Here is a 21,351-nt window from a genome sequence, read left to right as displayed (position 1 = left end):
CCGCGTGTTTCGTCACGCTTCCTCAATGTTTAGGGGGTGGTTTGGGGGACCTTATTTATCTTCTACCTTTCACGAAGCTGTGAAATTGAACCAAAGTCATGAGAAAGTTGCCGTTGGCTCACAAATGTCCGCTAAGTCCACTTTTCAATCAAATTATAAAGTATCCCAGTAAGCACCGCAACGCATATTTTAACACCGTTGATTTTCCAACGTGGAAACCAAGGCATGCGCAGTGACACCCTTTGCGGTCCCTAGTAAAATACTACAAAATACTAAATAATCCAAATAAATATTTAAAAAATGTCCACTCAATGTTTTGAAATTCTACAATGAATTGTTTTTAAAATGGTTTTAAAAAAGCAACAATACTAAACATGCTAGCGTGAAAGGTTTGTCAATACGCATTGTTGCTTGTTTTAATGTGCTAGCTTAAATGCTATAATGCTAAACCTTAACATTAGTGCCTCAGCAGAATAAACCACAGTCTGGGCCCAGAGTTGGCTCATGTTTGAGGTTTGGAGATGCAGCGATGTCTTATTTGGTTTCAGTTGTAAAGCTGATTGGTTTCCGGTTAATGAAGCTGCTGGGAGAATGTCAGATGCAGGAGGACGCGCGGGGCGGCGTCACGTCGAAAAGTTCATGTCGTTAAAGTGCGGAGAAGCACATCATTCCTCTTAGACACTCTGAGCAAGCTTTTGCAGCAATTAGGCCGTCTGCGGCGTTCTGGGTTCCTCTCAGGACTCCACGCTGCCCAACACATGAGGAGGAAAATTAGGTCAGGAAATGCTGTTGTGGAAGTTGCCAATAAGATGAAAAGACTTTTAATATTGCCTCTTTTTATGCAGATTTGAAGCAGGACGAAGCGCAGTGATTGGCTGCTGAGGCGAGCGGCTGATACAGATAATCCATCAACGGTCTGCTTTTTGATAACTGCAGGGATTCAGGTTAAACAGGGATTTGTATGTTTTTGTTCATGGGAAGGTCCTGATGGATTTTCTTCCGCGAGTGCGTGCGTACACACACCAGTCCTCAGCGAGGAGGCGCTTTTCACCTGGGGGGGTGAAGGGTGTACACGCGTGCATCCGTGTCCCAGAAAAAGAGGCGTGTTCCTGCTGCAGAAGCAAGGAAGGCACATGCAGATGATGATGAATTACTCTGAAGTTTGGGGCTGAGCTCCCCTTCGGGGATGCGGGGGACTTGCTCTGTCGGCTTTTTTGTCCCGTTTGATGAATGAGGAACTCGCTGTGAGACGGAAAGCGCCGCTGCAGAGACGTCGGGTTTCACACTCCAACTGAGAAAACTCCTGCGGCGTTCGGTGGCTGATGTACAACCCGATCGCCGCTTCCCTCTGGCTCTGCAGCAGAACCACCGAAAAGTAAAGCTACCGTTTCCAAAATAATGAGACACTCCAGACATCTGACAAAAATTCCAGAACAAATGAGAACCTGTCCATCTGGGAACCTCGGTGAGAGCCAACATCAACACATGGAGCAACCCTGGAACAGTGCAGAAGAATGAGTCACGAAGGTCATGGAAGAAGCAGGAGAAGGTGAGGGCCCTTACTTCACTCAGTTGGGGTCAGAGTTCACATTCAACCGTTCACATTCAACCGTCAGAAAAAGATTTTAGGACAAAAATGGATCTATGGAACAGGTCAAGGAGAAAAACTGCTGGGCAAAAAGAACACACGTTGATACAAATGTCCTGTGGACCGATGTGACATGGGAGGAACCCCAATCCCTTTTCTTCTAGACTCAACACGTTCAGAAAGAGGGGCCAAACAGGGGGTGGGAGTGTGATGGTTCTGCAGCAGAACAAGAACACATTAGCAGGTGCACCTCTGAATGGAACACGATGAAGGTTCTGGAGAGGTTCTGGAAGGTTCTGGAGCTTTTACTCAGATTCTGTTTCAAACCATTTCTGCAAAATAAAATGAGGTGTTGGTGTTTTTCACCCAGAAATAGGTGGGTTTGGACATTTGATATTTCCTAAATAAAAGAAATAGTCGATTAAAAACAGTATTTAGTTTTTAATTTACTGTTTGTTTTGGGCTATAAGTCGCTCTAAAGTAAAAGTTGCAGCAACCAAAATAAAACATAGTAAAGAACTTAAAAAAATTATAATTTGTGGAGAATAAGTTCCACTTTTAGGAGAAAAGTGCAACGATTCAGAACAAGCCTGAGCGGCACTTCTTCTTCTGCGCTGCTGTCAGCAGCAGATACTGATACATGCACCTGCAGTGCCCTCTAGTGGGTGTCAGGGGAAATAACACACATATGCACGGTACCTAGTAACCCCTGTGCTATCTTAGATGACCCCACCCTTACATTGACGTGTTCTCCCTACCATGACAAAGGTGGATAAAGGTGGAAAGATTTCATGTAATCCTTGGACACCAGTGAAGATCACAAATCCTTGAAGAAAAAAGGTTCAGAGCACGGTCTAGTGGGTCTAGATGACCCAACCCCCCTAATGTTAAAGGGCCTAGGATAGCACAAGGGTTAAAAAAAAAGAATCACATGTAAGTTGCGTATAGTATAGGTTACACCCTCCCAGTCAAACTATGCACGAAACTAATTTATACTCTGAAAAATACAGTAGATGATCTATGTTTGGTATTTAAGACCAAAATATCTCTTGTATCCTGCATTATCTGCGGGCAGCCGTGTTTATTTTGCTGAATTTTTTGTGTGCATTTTGCATGATTGGCTGTTGTCCTTGTCAATCAATGTCCTCTGTGTCGTTTCTCCTAAACAGAATGCGTTCAGCTCGCCAGAGTTACATAAAACTTGGATTGCGATAAGATCTTTTTGTTTCCATTCGATAGTTCTGGACTTCTTTTTAGGTTTGAAATTTTGAGAGTTTAAAGGAAAGAGAAAAGTGTGAAGATGTTCATGTCTGACTGAGAAAAGTGTATAAATTGTGTAGTGAGGGGTTTTCCAGCCTTAAAATATCTCAAATAACTAAAAAAGAAAGAAAAAGAGAGCTGACTATGGATTTCGTCAATTGCAGGTTATTTTTAGAACTTAACAGAGGGAATACTGTAGTCTAAAAATCTCTGAATTGTCTGTATTCTCAGTATTTAGTGCAAAAATAGGCTCTTAATGAGATTAACCATCATCTTCAGCGATAAAAACGGTGCTTCCAGCGCTTTTCTTTCGCTGAACTTGTTCAGGGTGTCGTTTTGAAAATACTGAAGAAACGCCTTGTTAAGGATCTTCCCAACTCCAGATCTCCATTGGAGATCAAGCTGCTGGATCCTTTTCCCTCCGTCTGGGTGGATTTTTGACCTCCGTGTGGTTCAGTGTCTGTCTCGACCTTTCACCCACATATCTTCCACATACAGATTTTCGCCCTGAGTGACCGTCGCGTGACGTCTTCCCCCCAGACAGGAATCTTCTGAGCTTCTCGTTTCTGCGGTCCTGCTGTTCTCCAGCTGTCTGCTGGGCATCACCTCCTCCTGCCGGATCATGAGGACCCCCCCCGGTTTCCACACTTTGCTGCATCTCTCCCCTTTGTTTCGACTTAAACCCGATCCAGACAAAAACATGCTTCCTCCCTCCTGGATCTCCTCCACCATTGTTTTCTTTGGGAAATCTCTTCGTTTCTGAAGCACGGGAGGCGCAGAAAACGAGGCGTGAACACCTGCTGCTCCCCTGATGCTGCTGGCATCTGCAGGTGACGGGCCGGGCGGTCCAAACGGGGGCGCCGTGGCAACCCCACCCCGGCTGCTGTGAATGATCTCCTTCCAGCAGGGATGAATGGAGCCTTAACCATAAGAGGGGAGGGAAGGGGGTAGAAGTTAGGAGGAAAAGGAAAGCTTCACCACAGTGAGACTTTGTCGGAGCTGTTGGTTTGGTTTTACTTGGCCTACAGTCCAGCCTTTGTGTGTTTTGTGTGTGTTTGGGCGCACACTCTCCTCCCCGGAGCTGCAGAATCTGATATAGTTGCAGCAGAAGATGCTCCGGCCTTTCATCTCCGTGTCTAAATCACTTCACACCTCGTTTTGTGCGATCTTCTGCTGGTGGGAGCGTCTGCCAGCACACGACACAAACGAACACAAACCGCTACAAAAATGAGGCTGCGATCCAGTGTCCCATATCATCAGAATCACTCCGCCATGCTCTTAAACTGCCCACCTTAGATTCCCAGGTCCAAACTGGACTGCTTCTGCCAAGTTCGTGTATCTAAACACCCCTCTCCTCCTTCCACTCCCCGTAAAAGCCACTTCAGCTGAAGAAAAAGCCTAAGTGTGCATTCGCATGCAGCACGCTCCTCCTCCTCCTCCTCTGAGAGCTCCTACAATCAATAGGAGTCAGATTCAACTTGTCTGAAGTCTCCGTTGATCGAAGTGTTTGCAATTTGCTGCAGCGTTGCATCTCCATGCAAAACCGCTGACGGTTTTTCTCTGTGGGATGAAACGATGGCGGACGTTTCACTTAAAAGAAATATAGAATCGCATGAAAACGTGGCGCTGGATTGTCCTGCTGACGTGGATCTGTTGGTTTTTAGGAAAAGCTGAAGGTCTGACAGCCAAAGAGCAGAGCAGTCTTGCAGGTCTGGTTCGCTTTGAGAACCCACACACAAACACACACACACCCACACACACACAAACACACACACACACACACACACACACACACACACACACACACACACACGAGTGTCCTCTGTGTGAAGATGAGGAGGGCTCATCCCCCTTTCAGAGAGGGGTGTTTCTCTAAGCGGGGAGCATGAAAGCTGCTGTGTTGTTTGCTGTTCAGTCTGTTGAGCGAAAGCTGTCGGGTCTGCCGCCAGCAGCCTCTCAGAGGAAGGTTCTGGAGAGGTCCGGGACAGAGTCCAGCTGCCACACAGTGAGCCCCCTGTGAGTAGGCGCTGAAGGAGGCGGCCAGGAGGCCTTGCAGTTGAATGGGGGCGTTGTGCACACGTCCTTACTCGGTGGAGGGGCCTCTTGGACATGCAGGAGTTCACAAGAAGCCGTGCTTATGGACAGGTGACTTCCAGAACGAAGCACGTGTGAAAAAGAAATTTCCCGCAGCTCGGCCAATTCACTGTTTTAATTTTATTTTGTTGTAAAAGTTGTCTAAAGCTAAAGTAGTACCCACGTCATGTGACCATCAAGGGGCAAGACCAAAATGTGAGGTTTTCCCGTGGGGACAAACTTCCAGAGTGAAGCACATTAAAAAATGAAGTTATCCCCAGTTAGGCCAGTTTACTAAATAACCACTAGGGAGGGGCCTTTTTTTATTTTTTTCCTCTCTAAAGTTTTATACAGTTTTTATTTTATTTTATATTTTGTCATAAAAGTTGTGCACATGGTCATGTGACCGTTAAGGGGTGGGACTAAATTGGGAGGTTTTCTATTGGGGCAAACAATTGACTGAATGCAGCACATTTGAAAACGACCTGGAGCGAGGCAATTTCCCTAAATAACCACTAGGGGCTGTTTTTTATTCACTCATATTGGTCAAAGTGATCCAGCTTTATAGCAGAAACAAATAAAAGAGACTTGATTCTTTAAAATTGTGCTTAAAGTTATCGTTGGTTGACAGTGAGCCAACTTTTTGGTTTTTTATTTTATTTTTTCCATTGTTGATGGTTATAGTGGCCCTGCTTTAAAAGGACAAAAACTAAGCCCCCGCCTTCTGTTTCCAAATTTAGAGCAAATCAAATGTTGCAGTTCCTCAAATCACCACTGGAGGCTGGTTTCGTCCCATGGACTGCTTTGTTAAAAACTCAGCGATGGAGAGGAATGTAAATGATGTCAGTACGTGGTGGAGGTCAGGTGAAAGGTGGAGAAGTGGCGAGGCGTAGGTGCTGCCGGGACTGATGGGATTGTGGGTAAAAGCAGAAAAAAGCCTTGAATGCTGAACGTTTTTCTTTTCAACGGGAGCCACACGTGGGTCATGCTGCTAAACTCAACATTTCAGACTCAAGTTTTCAAAAAAGGATCAGATGTTCGTATCAAAATAGCAGGAAAGGAAAAAGTAAAAGCAAATATTCAATCAAAATCGTTCTTTCTTCTGAGCTGAATTTCAGCATTTGAACTTTCTTTCAGTGCTTCTGCAGCAGATGTGATGTTCTAGTTTAGTGGAGTTTCCACCATCTGGTCATGAGATGGAACCATCCACCGGAGGAAAGAACCAGCCTGTTTGGTGGCTGCGGTGAAGCTCGCAGCGTCGGTGAGCCTCTGCAGCGTGACTGATCTGCAATCAGGTTCCCTGCATTTAAAAATAGAGGCGAGTGAGGTGAGGCCGCCTCCTCTTCCATCAGAGCGGGATGCTTCCTGTCTCTGCAGCCTCAGACATAAGGATGATGATGATGAGGAGGATGTAGGGGTGAGCACGCTCAGAAATCTGCGACGGCAGGGGCAGCGAGCCGCAGACAAACAGGGGTGAAGCTGCAGGATTTGCAGAACAAACGCAGAGCAGCTGCATCAACAGCAGGGCGGAGCCTGAAGGTGTGGCTCCGCTTTCAAGTTCAAGATGAGGGAAAGTTTGCTTTGCACTGAATTCATGTGCGCCGCACCTCAAAGAAAAAAAGAATGCTGAAAAACAAACCATCCCAGAGTTCAGCGGGAGTCTTCTAGGCTCCTCCTCATTGGCTTCACCAACAGTCAGACTCATTCTTGGAATCAAACTGTTTTTCTATGGTAAAAAAACAAAAACGCAATTTATGAAGCTGCCTCTAAACAGAGCCTTCATTCATGCAGCCACGGCGCTTCTCATAGCCTCGTGAGCGGGCTGACGGCACAGATCCGATTTCTGCACACAAACTTGTATTCATGACGCTCATTTCTATCCAGACGATCTGTTTCCGCGTTCATCCATCATTCCGACCGGCTGAGCTTCTGCCTTGAAGGCGACCTCCTGCGTAAACTCCAGACTTTTTTCAAACTACTATATCAGAGATGGGAAGGTACAACGCATGACTTAAAGTCCCCGCTCCATTCGTTCCCTGTAGACTTCTTTTCATTCTAATGATGCCGTTTTCACCCCAAATACTTTTGAATGTCTGTCGTTTTCTACAACCTATTTTCCTACAGAAAGGCAGGAGTTCATTAGACAATCAACTCTGAGTTGTGGGAAAGACATTTGCCACAGAGCAACCCCGCCCCCCTTCCCCTTCTCGTTGCGGAGCAGAGCCTGCCCAGTGTGTTTTCTACATCACAAATTCGCTCGTTTACATTTTTTGTCCCAATGATTTAATAAAAAAAATACTCAGAAATGCAACTTTGTTTTCGATTTCCCTCTATTATCAGAAAAATGCTACAAAAACATGTTTAAAAACACCAAAAACGTTTTTTATTGGACTGGGTCTTTAATGCTAGAATAATAGATTAATCTTTGATAAATTAAGTTTAAAGTAAACAAACCGACCCTTTTGATAACTGAAAACAATGCTAACCGTGCTAGCAGGGCTACAGGTCAATAGGTTTTATATTCTGTGGAGCAGCTGACTAGTTCATGGCAGAAGCTACTACTCTACTGTCAAAACTAAAGAGTACAGGAGAACAAACAAGTACATTTCATATTGTTTGGTTTCCTTTGATTTGATATTATGGGATGGGGTCACAGCTGAGCTCTGGTTGCAGCTTGATGGGAAATTACAGGCACTTTACTGCCATTTAGAGAAGATCACAGCAGCTGCAGATCTTTTTGTTGAAAGCAGCTTTTATGTCAATCTAGCCTAGAATGACAAAGGATTCAGCCTCTGTGCGGAAAGTGTTTAATGTACCACACCAATAAAGACACAAATCCCCCTTTTATGCCTTTGTTTACCTGTGTGTGTGTGTGTGTTATGGGTGGAGGTGTAAGTCACAGCATCAGAGGATCAGCTAGAGTCCGCTCAGATTAGAGAGCTAAGACCTCCGCCTCTGTGATTAATGGATGGAACTGGAGAAAGTGCTTTAGCAAAACACACTCCCACACGCACACACACATGTGGGTGGTGCGGGGGAGGTGTGTTTGACACCAGACCAGCTCTCGACGTTTCATTGTGGCTAACATCTGGGGGGCCAGCACATCCTACACTTCTGACGTCCGACAACTTATGACCACAAGGAGCAACGTGGCATATTGTGTCTTGCTCAAGGACACTTCAACACACAGACTAGAAAGGCGGGAACTGAATCTAAGATCCTCCGATCATATGCATCGAAAATGATGACGTCATATTTGAAAAATATACAAGAATAAAAGCAACATTAAAAAATACAAATTATTTGACTCCCCAGAATGCCTAGAGGTGCCAAGAGGAAGGCACTGGGTCAAAGGGTTCATGGGAAGTTTTTTTAAACTAACTCAGTTCTTCTCTCTGCAATAACTAACCTTTGTAGAAAGAGCAACACGACGGATAAGTCAAACTTTATTGAAAGAAACGGAACATTGTTCATAAAATACAAAAACAACAACGCACTCACTTGTGTTATGCTGCTGTACAGTACACATCACAACATTCACAACAAATTTTGTATTTTTGTTTTGGACTGTCTTTTAAGTATTTTCCAGAATTTGTTCCAGGTCATAATTTACACATAAGGTGCACTGTGGATGTTTAAGGTGCATTATTATTATTATTGATTTTAAAAAGGGTTATTTAGACTACTTTAACCCTTTAACTGTTGATGTAATTAAAGTAATTCCAACTAATTCTGAAGCAGAGAAAAGCAGTTTTGCCCAGATATGCAACTCATTGCCGTAGCTAAGTGTTGATGCAATCAACTAAATCAGCTGATTTTGTTGCGGATAAAAGCGGGTTTGTGCCGTAACGGAACACTTAACGTTAATTATGAGTTGCATATCGGTGGAACGCTGATATGGACTGGATCGCATCGCCACAGCACTGATGGAATCTTTTATGTATCGATTCATAGACCACTTATTGAGATGTGTATCGAATCATGCAAAAAAAGGAAAGATACACGACCCTATTAGGTGAAATCGTCCTTCAAAACTGTGTTTAGTCTTTTGATTGACGTCCTGAATTATTTAGCTGTTACAAACAGGCAGCAACAAACAGAAGTCACATGATTGAATGTCAGTTCAGAATAAACCTCAGAGGACTGAGGGAATCTCAGGGAAAAAAAACAAACAAATATTTTTCCGCAGGAGATCCATTACAGAAACTGCAGCTGGAGAAAGCAGCATAAACACTGAGCTGCACCGCAGAACACAGTAACAGAACCACGGTAGGACTAAAAGGCGCACTAAATTGAGCAGATGCACGGGAACAGAGGATGCTGGGTATTTGATACAGAAAGAGACTCCCGTTTGTCGTGACAATCCTCCCGAGATGACTAATATCCGCGAGTCTCCTGTGGCGCCTGAGTTTTTGTGTGTGTGTCTTGTGCGCGACGTTTCCCTCTCGCACACTGAGTCAGCTGGAAGATTAACTCTCTCTGCATAAATATAAGATGAAGACGGGATTTAAATGCAGGAAAGGAACTTCAATCTTGCAGCTAAGGGGAAGCATTCATGGTAATTCTTCTGTTTGCTTTTCATTCAAGACACATCAGCTCTTTGCTCCCAGCAGCTCAATAACTTCTCAAACAAAATCCAAATCAGAGCTGACCTTGGGTCCATCTTTACCACAACAGGAAGATTGCAAGAAGAGAATAAAGGGGGGGGGGGGTAAGAACTGGATGATGAAAAGGCTCAAGATGTGGAAAGACTAAAGCAGTCTTGAAAAGAATAGACGGTTAATATTTGAGGCAAGAAAACACCTTGGGGAATGTAGCCTCCACCAGGTGGTGGTTTTTGGGTACTCGGTACTGTGGATCACTCATTCTAGGCCGGACATGGTGGAGCATTAAGGAGGACTTTCACGGTAAATGGTCTGAACCTGGCCAAAGGAACCAGAAATATGAACTGACGCGACCCAAGAACAATTATGTGTGCTTCTCCCCAACCCCTTTCACCCTTTCTACCTTTAGCTCCAGTGTTGACATTCTCTCAACTACCGTAATTTACACAATTAATGTAAGTCTGAAACAGAGAAAGGCAGTCAATATTCAACTCGTTACAGTAGAGTGTTGCATATCGGTGGAAAGCTGCTTTTCTCTGTGTCGGAATCTTTTGGTTTTTGTTAATTGCGTTAACCAGGGCTCCAGACTAACTTTTTTCACTAGGAGCACTGTGGCCCCCAACTGAAAATTTTAGGGGCACAACCAGAAAATTTAGGGGTGCATACTGTAAATCAACATGCTAACCAAATCTACTAATTTCCACTGTATTACTAATAAATACTTTAATAATAGATGCATAAATTACAATGTGCTGTTTCAAATTCAGTGTCACATTTTATTCTGCACTTTTGAAGATGCAACAAGAAGGTAAACTGACAGCACCATCACTATCATGACAGTACAAATAAGTAAAGCAAACGGATGGAAATTTATCTTGGTGACACCAAATAGGTGCAGCCAAGATGCACAACAAGTGTGTTTAAGATCACCCAGGTGAACTCAACGCTGCACAGATCACCTGGTGTGTGACGTATATTTTTGTTTTTGCTACAACATCACCTGTCAATCAAAACAAAAATATCCGAGAAAGGGGTGGGAGCAAGGCCCCAACCTGAGCGAACGCAGCTGGAAATTTAGTACTGCAAACTACAAAACAATGCATTATGGGACATGTGTTCTGATGGGTTTTGTAGTTCAGTGATCAATCAAAATAATTTAAAATACCAATTGATAAAAAAAAAGGCTACATACATTACAAAACATTCAAATAAGCATAACATATATAATAACACAGATCATACTGAGGGGGAGAGGAATATTAAAACTAAATTGAATGGTAAGGACAACTCCAATTTCCTATTGTCCTTCGTTCGCCTTCAACACCCCCCCCCCCCCCCCCCCCCCCCCCGCCTGGTCTCCCCAACGATCCAGGCGCGGCGCTGGATCATCTTAAACACGTCTATTGTGTTTTCAGTGTGTCTAAAACTAAATCTTGTCACTCGCACATATTTAAAGTTCAAGCCCCGTTAGCTGTCACGCATGTAGGTGTGGGACATTTATTCTCTTCAGCTGACTCGACTCCCGCGGGAGGGGTGTGCTGCCCTAACAGCCGTGCATAAAGCGTTTGATGTGCCGCCGTAACCGTAACCAAAACCCTAAACCTTCCTCCGGTTCTGTGTGATCTAGAGAAAAGTTGAGCACGGACTGCATGCATTTAGAAAATTACGAGCGAAAAAATACGTTCTAAAGGCCGCGAGTTTGAGACCCCTATTGTACACTCTGGCACTGGTACACCAGCCGCAGGTCGGAAGAATGAATCAATAGTTCCCTTACCCATAGCTCAGACGCACATATCAGGTTGTGATGATATCTGTCTCCGTTTCCTTCCCACAGATGTGTACGTGCGTGCGAATATCTCTAGGCCCCTCCCCCTCCACGCATTTTAGCCACTTAAAGTGGCTTTCCCTATTCTTCTCACACCCAGTGGCCGCCTCACAGACGGGCATCACGCGAGTGTGTGCTTGCGTTTCATGAGTATGTGCGTGAGTGTGTGTGTCTGCCTGCGTGCGTGTGTGCTCGCTTCTCATTGATTATTTCATTGATCATTGACGTGCCCCTTCTACGTTTAATGTATAAAAAATACGGAGGGTGGGGGAGGCAAATTTACTGGTAGCACATGTGCGACTGGATGTAAAATTTAGTCGCACACTCTCAAATTTTGGTCCCAGTCTGGAGCCCTGTAAACACTTTGGTAAATGGTAAATGGCGTATACTTATCTAGCGCTTTCTACCTTCTTTCGAAGGCCCAAAGTGCTTTATAGTCACAGTCCCATTCATCCATGCACACACACATTCACACACATTCACGCACTGGCGGCGGCTCCACTGCCGAACACTGGCGCCAACCTCCCACCAGAGGCAAGGTGCTGCTTTGAGCTCTGGTGTTAAAGGTTAAATAGTAAAAAATATGCAACAGAAGTTGAGTCACATTAAAAACTTCACTGTCTGGATTATTTGATCCCAGCAATTGTCACGCTTTTGCAGAAGAGTTGGTATGATCTGCTCATGTTAGACCGTCCATCCTTAGAGTTGGGAGTGGAGCTACATCAGTCCTCAAAAGCCAGTATCTGAGGTCAACAGAGGTCAACAGAGGTCTTGCATGGACTACCTTTGATCTCAAGGGTCCTGTATTGGTTCTTGTAACTACTACAGTCCAAAGGATGACACAAAAGTCCTTGCAGCCAATAATGTAGAAAAGTTCAGGAGAAAGTGTTGCCTCCAAGGCTGTAGGCATTGATTGTTGATCATAGTTCCTTAAGAAACAATGGTGTGTAACTTTCAGCTAATCCCAAAGGTGTGCCTAGATGGATCGGGTATGGGGTTCTGGTGGTGCCCGTGTCTCTGTCACTATAGACTCGATAAGAATTGTACCCATCAGATTCTCCTTGAACCTGGTACAGGTTGTGGATTCCTCTTGTAACTGCATTTTAAGTCCCACATAGTTGCAGCAGACGGTTTTGAGATAGGTCGAGGAACCTGGGACCTCGAGAAAAACCGGCTTAATAGGGAAAACCCATTAAAAAAACAACCCTAACCCAAACCAATCGCAAATGGAGATGATTACAGCTTTTGTGCATACTAACATCAGGGTTGAGTTACAGCTCACAATCTGGACCAAACCATGACTAAGTATGACAGAGAGGTTGACTGCTCTCAGTCTACTCAAAACCCACCTATAGCAGTTGTGGCAAGGGCCTAGTTACTCTTTATGTGTAGGTAGCACAGTTTGATCATTCTATCTGACAATAGACGCACAACAGCTCACTTAAAACCCTTTTCAGTTTGCCGTCCATTTCCGACAAGTCCAGTAAATACTAAACTACGGTTCCAGACCAGATAGACTCCTTTGTGATTCTCTGTTGTGTTTCGTCTTTGGGACTGGGGCACTCTTCTATGAGCAGGCCAAGAAACAGAATAGGAGCGATAACGGTCACCAAAATCTCTGATGTCAGAGAAAACCGTTATATTTCAAAATTAGAGTTGACAGAGAAATTTCCCTTCTCTACCCCTGTGCCGGTCCCAAGCCCGGTTTGAGAAGGTTGCGTCAGGAAGGGCATCCGGCGTAAAACATTGTCAAGTTCACCATGCGACTTGTTCGCTGTGGCGACCCCTGATGGGAGAAGCCGAAAGAGGAAGAAGAAGAGTTGACAGAGAAATGTTTCATCTAACTGAATTCAGGGTTAATGCATCTCCCAGATCTTCCACTCCTTCATTGATTTATTTATCTAGCCCTCCACTCATCTCTGACTGTTAAAGAACATTCAATACCATGTCTGTGTTTAATGCATGAAAGTGCACGAGATGGAAGTCTAAAAATGGATAAGAAAACCTGGAAAAATCAATAGAAATGGAGGCTGTAAGACCAGAAGAACACATGAGAGTAGCAACACTAATGTGTTTGAGAAAACAGCCCAACAATACTGAATGGGGGGGAGGGGGGGGTAATGGGGAACACCTAATGAGGAAACTTCCCTCAAACAGGATGGACAAACTCAAGAAAATGTCCTAAACAGACGCAAAAACGCACTAAATGGACTGTTTTGTATCCAATGTGCTCCTGAGCCGCTAGAGCCAAAGGAACCAACACCTCTAACGCGTTTCTTTCTCGTTCTCTCCATCCGAGTTCATGACGGAGCTGCAAGGCCAGATGGTGGATGTGCACGTGTGCGTGCACGGTCCCTGCTGCATGCTCGAACACCGACACACGACCTTTAGGTCCAGGGACACAAATGCTTTGGAAACCCAAGCTTGTGGGAAATGATGTGCACAGGCAACATGTGGACGCACGAGGAGGAAGAACACATGTATAACTTGTGACAAGAAGAGAGATTTAGTAAAAACCTGTTCAGTCATTCGCTCTTTACCTTGTACACAGACAGACACCAACATCTCTGCTTCTTCCTCAGTCTTCAGATTCAAATTAAAGTCAACTAAATAAATGTTTTAAATAACTGCATTAATATATTTATTAATTTTAGCTACAAATAATTTATTGCACATTCTTATTTCTGTTTTATAGATTTCTTTAAATCTCTTATGATTAAATTAGGTGTTTTTCATTTCTTATATTATTTTTTTATATTATTTGATACACCATTTTAACACTTTTTGAGTTCCTTTCTTTTAAAATATCGTCCACTTTAGTTCTCCGCACATTCGGTTGTAATTTCTTGGTGGACATTTTCTCCCTTAGTGCTGGAAACAGTACTTCACGAGTTTACCGAATGCACACCAGAGGTTTTGACGGTTCTAAACAAGAACAGGGCTAGAAAATATGTTTGTCCCCACGTCTGTTGCCATGGCGATGAGAAAATTCAAAACTGTTGAAAAGGGTCTGTCTGTAAGGCAACAGAAGGTGGCGTTTGTATTTGCACAGTGTCCAGAATCTAACGTTCTTCACAGCGATGGAGGAGGAGCTGCTCTCACAGGGCACCTCTGCAGACTCTTTTTCAGAGGCTTATTCAATTATTTTTGGGGTCAAGGGCAAACCCGAATCTGGGACCCTCAACCTCCCCCTCTTTTCCAAGCATTGAGCTTTAAAGGCTGGTTTTTGGAATTCAAAGCGCAGCAAACCCACAACTTCCTTTGAAACTCCTTAGGACTTGTGTATTTTTCACGTGTTAAGAATGTTTGCTAATCGTCTGACAGTCTGCATTCATCTCTGATGTTTTTCCTCTCATGTTTGCCAGGTTTGATTACCAGGAGCTTCTTCACAACTCCACCTTCTGCTTGGTGCCTCGAGGCCGCCGCCTCGGCTCCTTTCGCTTCCTAGAGTCTCTGCAGGTAAACAGACGTATGACGTGCACAAACGCCTTCAGCCGACTTAACTAATGTTACCAACAAACACTGAGGATTCACGTTTATTATTATTTTAGGAAAATACTAGTTATGTGACAGTTTTATTGTTTTATTCAATTATTAAAGCTAAAGTTGGCATCCAGTTTTTAACTTCTTTGAGGGTTAAGGGTAAAGTTAAGGGAAAATCTAGTTTACATTTGAATGGATCTTACATGAAGTGTAAATGAACAAATAAAGTCTGAATTGGCTGCATATATTCTACAGATGATGAAGATTCAATCAAATGAAGTTGTTCATTTGTGGAAGTAGTTTTTGATTTGTGAAACCTTGTGGATAAAAATATTTAAGAATTTTGCTGTAAGAACGATATCTTAAGAAACTATTGCTCTGTGTTACAGAGAAATACACAATGGGTGAATATTTAACAATAAACCCCTTGAAGGATAATCTACTCTGAAGGATATTTGGAGCCTGAATTGAGTTGTCTGTGCTAAAATGTCATTCTATGGAAAAAAAAACTAATATTGATTTTAGAGACTTTGTTGTTTGTTGAATCTTCCTCCGCTGTACAATATCTAGGTGGTTTTAAACTAGACTTCATGTAGGACAACTTTAATGAGAAAAAACTTTCTTCCCTTAACTTTCCCCTCAAAAGTTAAGAAAAACCAGAAAAAGAGTTGGACGCCAACCTCATATAGGCCAGTCTGTGTAAATATTGTCTGACATGAAACCAGTCTGTAGCCTAACAATACTTGAGGACCTCAGGCCTCAGATGACGTCAGTGATTGTCCATTAAGACATCACATTTGAAGCACAACTATATTAGAGCAACCTATTGGCAGAATATCCTAATACGCAACAATTGTGATAAAAACTATTTCTGTAAATATAAGTCAAAAGCATCGACTGTAAACAAGAACTGGATATCACCAGTAGAGAATGACTTCCTGTTTAGGGTGCGAGAGGAGAGGTGTTACTTAGTCCAGTTCTGTATACAGTGAATGGTCAAAAGCGACAATGTATTGCTATTATCTTGCACTCCTGCTCTCACTTCTTCAGTAGTAAAGATTGTGAACATATAAAACCTCTTTACTCATTAAATAGTGAACAAATGTTATTTATTCATCTCCATTGTCATGTTTTCTCTGTTCAACCAGCATGATGGAGTTACAATTGTATCTATTGAGTCTCGTGTTCTGTACTGGTTAACTTTCCTACACTTTTATCCTCATTGGCTGAACATCAATGGATGCCAGCAAGGTTTTCCGTTCTGATCATCCACTTGCAAACAAATAGGTCCGTGTACGTCGTTGCTTTCCTCGTCCGAGTTGGAATCTGGATCTAAACTGGACGGCTGGATAGCTTTCATAATTCTCGCCATTTCTGTTGCACCGCTAATGTTAAGTTGGGTTTGTTAAGGCTGGAAGCCAGTAGGAGAGGGTGTAAACAGAGAGCTCTCAGCCATGAGGAAAGAAAGGGGGATGGGGTTGCGCCGCGCCATGGATACCACCCACAACTTCTGACACACTTTCTGATAGACTACTGCCACCCTGGAGAAACTATGGCTAGGTTTTTTGATTTGAGTCTTTTTTTAATGACATAATGGTAATAAAAGACAATTGAGAACCCTTTGATCATAGATCAAATGATCATCAAAGTTGGTCTGTAACCCTTGTGCTATCCTAGGCACTCTAACATTGGGAGTTGGGTCATCTAGACCCACTAGACAGTGCTCTGAACCTTTTTTCTTCAATGATTTATGATCTTCACTGGTGTCCATGGATTACATGAAATCTTTCCACCTTTATCCACCTTTGTCATGGTAGGGAGAACACGTCAATGTAAGGGTGGGGTCATCTAAGATAGCACAAGGGTAAAAAAAAAATGGAGTTAGAGCAGCGTTTAAGGTTGTTAACCAGTTTCTTAACCTCCTCACCTACCAGGTGGACAACTTGTATGACCCTGTTCCTCCCCCTCTCATATCCATCTTAGATCACCTCTCTAGATTCCAGTTTTTAGTTGAACTCGTGTTGCCTTTCAGTGTCAGCAGAGCCCACAGCTAAACTGGAAGTCAACCCAGAGGCAGACCTTCTATCCCTCACAGGCTCCCTTTCAGAGAAAAACCAGAAACCACACGGCTGCTCCCATGTGACCCCATGGCCGGCGCAGAAGCCGAGGATGCCTGAAGTCCACCATTCATGGGTTTGTGGAGTTCAGTCGGAGGCGGATTTTTATTTTATTTTTGGTGGGGGTGACCCTGCTGCTGTCTGACATTCATCTTCCGCAGACAGAAGAAACGCCCGAACTGCACAATGTCGGGTCACAGCTCCTGATGACAAAGTCACATATAGAGACAGGAAGCTGCAAATCAAAGAGGGATGGGGGGGAATGGAACTATAAGAGAAGGAATCAAACCATCCAACAGCCCCCTCCCTGCGGTGCTGATTCCAGATTCTCTGCCAGCCGTTGTAGATTCAGAGACGAGGAGACAGAAGGAGGCCGGCAAAGCACGGGGAAGCAGAAGAACATCAAAAAGCTGTCAGTGGAGACAGAGTTCAAGAAACATCAAAGTCGGCTTCAATAACGCCCTGCGATCTGATGCATTAAGTGTTCTGCTCTGCTCCACTGCAGGTTTCCCCCTCGGTGGATGTTCCTCATTAGCGAGTTCAGACGCGCACATGTGCTCGCCGTGCGTGCGCCTGACAGCGAGGATCAAACCTCGGGGGGCTTCATGGGAACTCGGAGAGAACGAGTTTTCCCCACTTGATCCTGACAGGCTCCTGTTCTCCGTCTTTGCGTCCAGGCAGCGTGCATCCCCGTGCTGCTGAGCAACGGCTGGGAGCTTCCGTTTTCCGACGTCATCCAGTGGAACCAGGCGGTCATCGAGGGAGACGAGCGGCTGCTGCTGCAGGTAAATGGAGCTTTTGTCTGATGATGACGAGACTTGAAACGAGATCTTTCTGAGAAAATGTGGAATACGACCAGTCTTAATCCAGGTTCCCGAGGAGCTTACCTTTCCTCCACAAGAGAGCTCAGTGATTCTTATGAAGCGTGTGAAAGTTTTAGTTTGACTTCAACTATCTCTAGAGCAACCGTAGATTCCTTTCAGTCTCCGTCTTTTCCCGAAATCCCGATCAGCTGTGGAAACCTGGAGCTCCTCTGTGTGTCTGCAGGTGCCGTCCACAGTGCGAGCCGTGGGGAACGAGCGAGTCCTGGCGCTGCGACAGAGGACACAGATGCTGTGGGACGCCTACTTCTCCTCGGTGGACAAAATTGTCCTGACCACGCTGGAGGTGAGCCCATCCACGTCCAGCTGTGAAAGCCAGAGGAGCGCCGGGGAAACGGGAGCGGAGGAGAAAAATCATTTCCTTGGTTGGGAGAAGCAGAATTGCTCAAACCTGAATAAGTCTTTGACCCCCCCCCAAATCCAAGCGTTTCTTCTGTCTGTGAATAGAGTTTCACTTTTCTTTCCAGAATCGTCACTGAAACACTTAAACACCACATGTAGATCCACTGTTGACAGTCTTTCAACTGAGTAAGCAACTCTTCAATCGTTGACGCAATTAACGTAATTTCAGCCAATCAGGAAACAGAGTAAAGGGGCTTTGGCGGTGGGTCAAAGGGCGTGTTATTTATGCATCGCCAGTGACTAAATTAAACTTTTTCCGTTTATATATGGACTTCCTGCTGTCATGAACTGATGATTAAGAGTTAACCCCTAATCATTACACTCCCACCACCGTGTTTGACTTCTTTTTGTGTGAAGGTTTTGTAGGTTCCAGGTTTTTCCTTGTAAGGAAATCAGGTTTTTGTTTTTCTTGTGTTGTCAATAACAAAAAATAAACTACTATTCAACACAAACGAGTCTAGGATCAAAGGACGCGCAGCTTCCAGAGAGTTCTTTGCAGCAGAATATTTTCTTCTGACATTTTGAGAAAACAATCCAGATGTTTCTAGCAGTTGTGCACTGCAGTGATTTTCTCAAAGACCTTTTTCTCCAAATTTTGGGACAAATGTTTCTTTCTGACTGTCGAATCCTGAACTTTGACATCATTTGAGGCAAGTGAGGGCTTTACTTCTTTTCATCTTCTTCTGCTTCTTTTCTGATCGAAATCTTCGTCCCCAGTGACACATTCGCTCCTGCCCACCACTAATGAATCATTTCAGTGAAAAATATGTCCAAAGTAAATTGTACATCTATCAAAAAAGGAGGGAAAATACTTTTCAGGACAAGAAGTGTTTTCTGGTTAATGAAAGTATCTAAGAGTTTCTCTCTGCCCTCGCTCAGTAATCAGGAGCACCTTCATGTTTGTGTTAAGCCAGTCCTTTCTGTCGTCATCTCTTTGCTGCCCCCTGCTGGTGTGTAAAACTACAACTGCTGCGTCTGCAGATCATCAAGGACCGAGTGTTTTCTCACACGTCGAGGAACAAGTACATGTGGAACTCACTGCCTGGAGGCCTCTTCGCCTTACCAGAGTACTCCTCCCACCTGGAGCACTTCCCCTTCTACTACCTGGGGTTAGGTGAGCGGAAATTTGGAGTTCGGCATTTCGGTTCAACCGTGGACCCAAATGGAGAGTCGAGCGATACTTGACTGTGAACGCATGTCCCACTTTTCATCTGTTCTCTCAGGCCTCAGTGCTTCTCAGGAGTTCACCGCCGTCATCCACGCCGTCTCGCCGCTGGTGTCCCAGTCCCAGCCAATCATGAAGCTGCTGCAGGTGGTGTCCAAATCCAAGTACTGCTCCCAGGTGAGCCGGGTCACAGAGCGCGCTCAGAGCATGAGGAAATCCTTCAGGAGCTAAACATGCCATGTGTTTACTGTCAAACCCGCTCCAGATGATTTTTAATCTGTGCTTCATCCACTTCATATCTCTTAGGATTTTCAGAAAATCTTACTGCTAAATGAAAATTTAATCACGTAGAAGAATTTAAACCAAATTCCAAAGAAGAACATCTGCACTTTTTCTGACTTTTCTGAAAATGTTTAGCATGTTAAAGACTGTTTTTTCACCTGCAATGCATAAAAGTCAGCAGGTGTTTCCTTTTGTATTTTTACATGTTAACCTTTTAAAAATGTTCCTAAAAGTTTTTGTTTGTAACAACAAAGATCACAGATGCTGTTTGATCACAGATGCTCTTTGGGCTCACGGATTTCCAGCTGAAAAAAAGCTTCAGAGTCAGAAAAGTTCTTCCTTTGTTCTTTAGTTATTTGATTAGAAAATCACAAAACCAAATAAGTTGGTGATTTTTCTTTCTAAATGTGTACATTTAAAGCTTAAATGGAATCTCTGTAATTAAAGGATTGGACAATTTTCTCTTTTAGCGTTAACCCAAAAACACAATTTACAGATTTTTCTTGGTAATTAACATTTTCCCTAAAATTCACATCGTTTTTTAAATTTTATTTCAACTTTTTATTGAATTGCGGTTCCTTCAAGGTGTCACTCGAAAGCCGATCTTTCTGGCGCTTGAACTTTTCCAGGCGACACTCCTAATGTCATGTTCCTGATGCCCCGCCCCCATGCTCTTCCAGATCATCATTGTGTGGAACAGCGAGAAGCCGCAGCCCAGCCGGAGTAAGTGGCCCCCCATGCCTGTCCCCCTCACTGTGACGGACGGCAGGAGGAAGGTGAGAGCGGCTCTATGCTGCCGCGGCGTCGTGCCGTCACCGTCGACACTCACAGCTGCTTCTCTTCCAGACCACCAGTCGGTTTCTACCTCACGTTGCCATAGAAACAGAGGCGGTGTTGAGCCTGGACGAGGACACTGTTCTTCTGACCAGTGAGGTGGGTGCTGCTGCACATAAAGTCCGGTGCGGCGGCCAATCGGTTGGCCTGACCGACATGTTCGCCGTGCGCACACAGGTGAACTTTGCCTTCCTGGTGTGGAGGAGCTTCCCGGACCGGATCGTGGGGTACCCGTCCCGGAGCCACTTCTGGGACCCCCTGAGGCACGCCTGGGGCTACACCTCCAAATGGACCAACGAATATTCCATCGTCCTGACGGGGGCCGCCTTCTACCACAGGTAACTCCAAATGTAACTAAAAAAAGGCTTCGAATCCAAAAGGAGGCCTCGTGGTCGAGTCTGAATTCAGGTTTTCCGCCCATTTAGTTGAACCCTTCAAACCAGTAAGAATAGATAAAAGATACTACAAAGGTCAGAATGGATACATGTAGTTTATTTTATTTGATGACTTTCTTCATTCGATGCCACTCACTAGAGATTTTATTTTTACAGATGAGTGCCAATCATTCATTTCTGAATGGGTTCATTGGAATTTTTCCTGTACTTTTTCTTCAAATTCTACTTTAAATTTTTTTTTTTTAATTATTGATTGTAGTTTAAGTGAACTGAATCTGGTTCAGAACTGTACGGCTGGAAAGCTCCACTATTGCTCGCCATTTTTGTTGCACCGCTAATATTGGGTTAGGGGTGTGAGGGGCTGTAAGCAGAGAGCTCTCAACAATGGGGGGGGGGGGGGGGGGGGGGGGGGGGTTGTGTCCCACAGCTCAGAGGTGAATTT

At 44.2% G+C, this 21,351-nt stretch overlaps 1 protein-coding gene across 1 annotated transcript in view; it reads left to right on the top strand.

The window, feature by feature from the left end:
• LOC101169374 (exostosin-1c) overlaps positions 1–21,351 on the top strand; it is a 48,473-nt gene that overhangs the window by 25,868 nt on the left and 1,254 nt on the right. The window contains exons 3-10 of the mRNA XM_011481145.3: positions 14,716–14,809; positions 17,628–17,735; positions 17,998–18,117; positions 19,215–19,347; positions 19,457–19,575; positions 20,361–20,456; positions 20,527–20,613; positions 20,692–20,852. Of these exons, the coding sequence (XP_011479447.1) occupies positions 14,716–14,809; positions 17,628–17,735; positions 17,998–18,117; positions 19,215–19,347; positions 19,457–19,575; positions 20,361–20,456; positions 20,527–20,613; positions 20,692–20,852 (918 nt within the window). The remainder of the gene's footprint in view (positions 1–14,715; positions 14,810–17,627; positions 17,736–17,997; positions 18,118–19,214; positions 19,348–19,456; positions 19,576–20,360; positions 20,457–20,526; positions 20,614–20,691; positions 20,853–21,351) is intronic.

This window comes from Oryzias latipes, chromosome 11 (genome assembly GCF_002234675.1).
Source record: "Oryzias latipes chromosome 11, ASM223467v1".
NCBI classification, from domain to species: domain Eukaryota; kingdom Metazoa; phylum Chordata; class Actinopteri; order Beloniformes; family Adrianichthyidae; genus Oryzias; species Oryzias latipes.
This window is presented reverse-complemented; position numbering and strand designations above follow the sequence as displayed.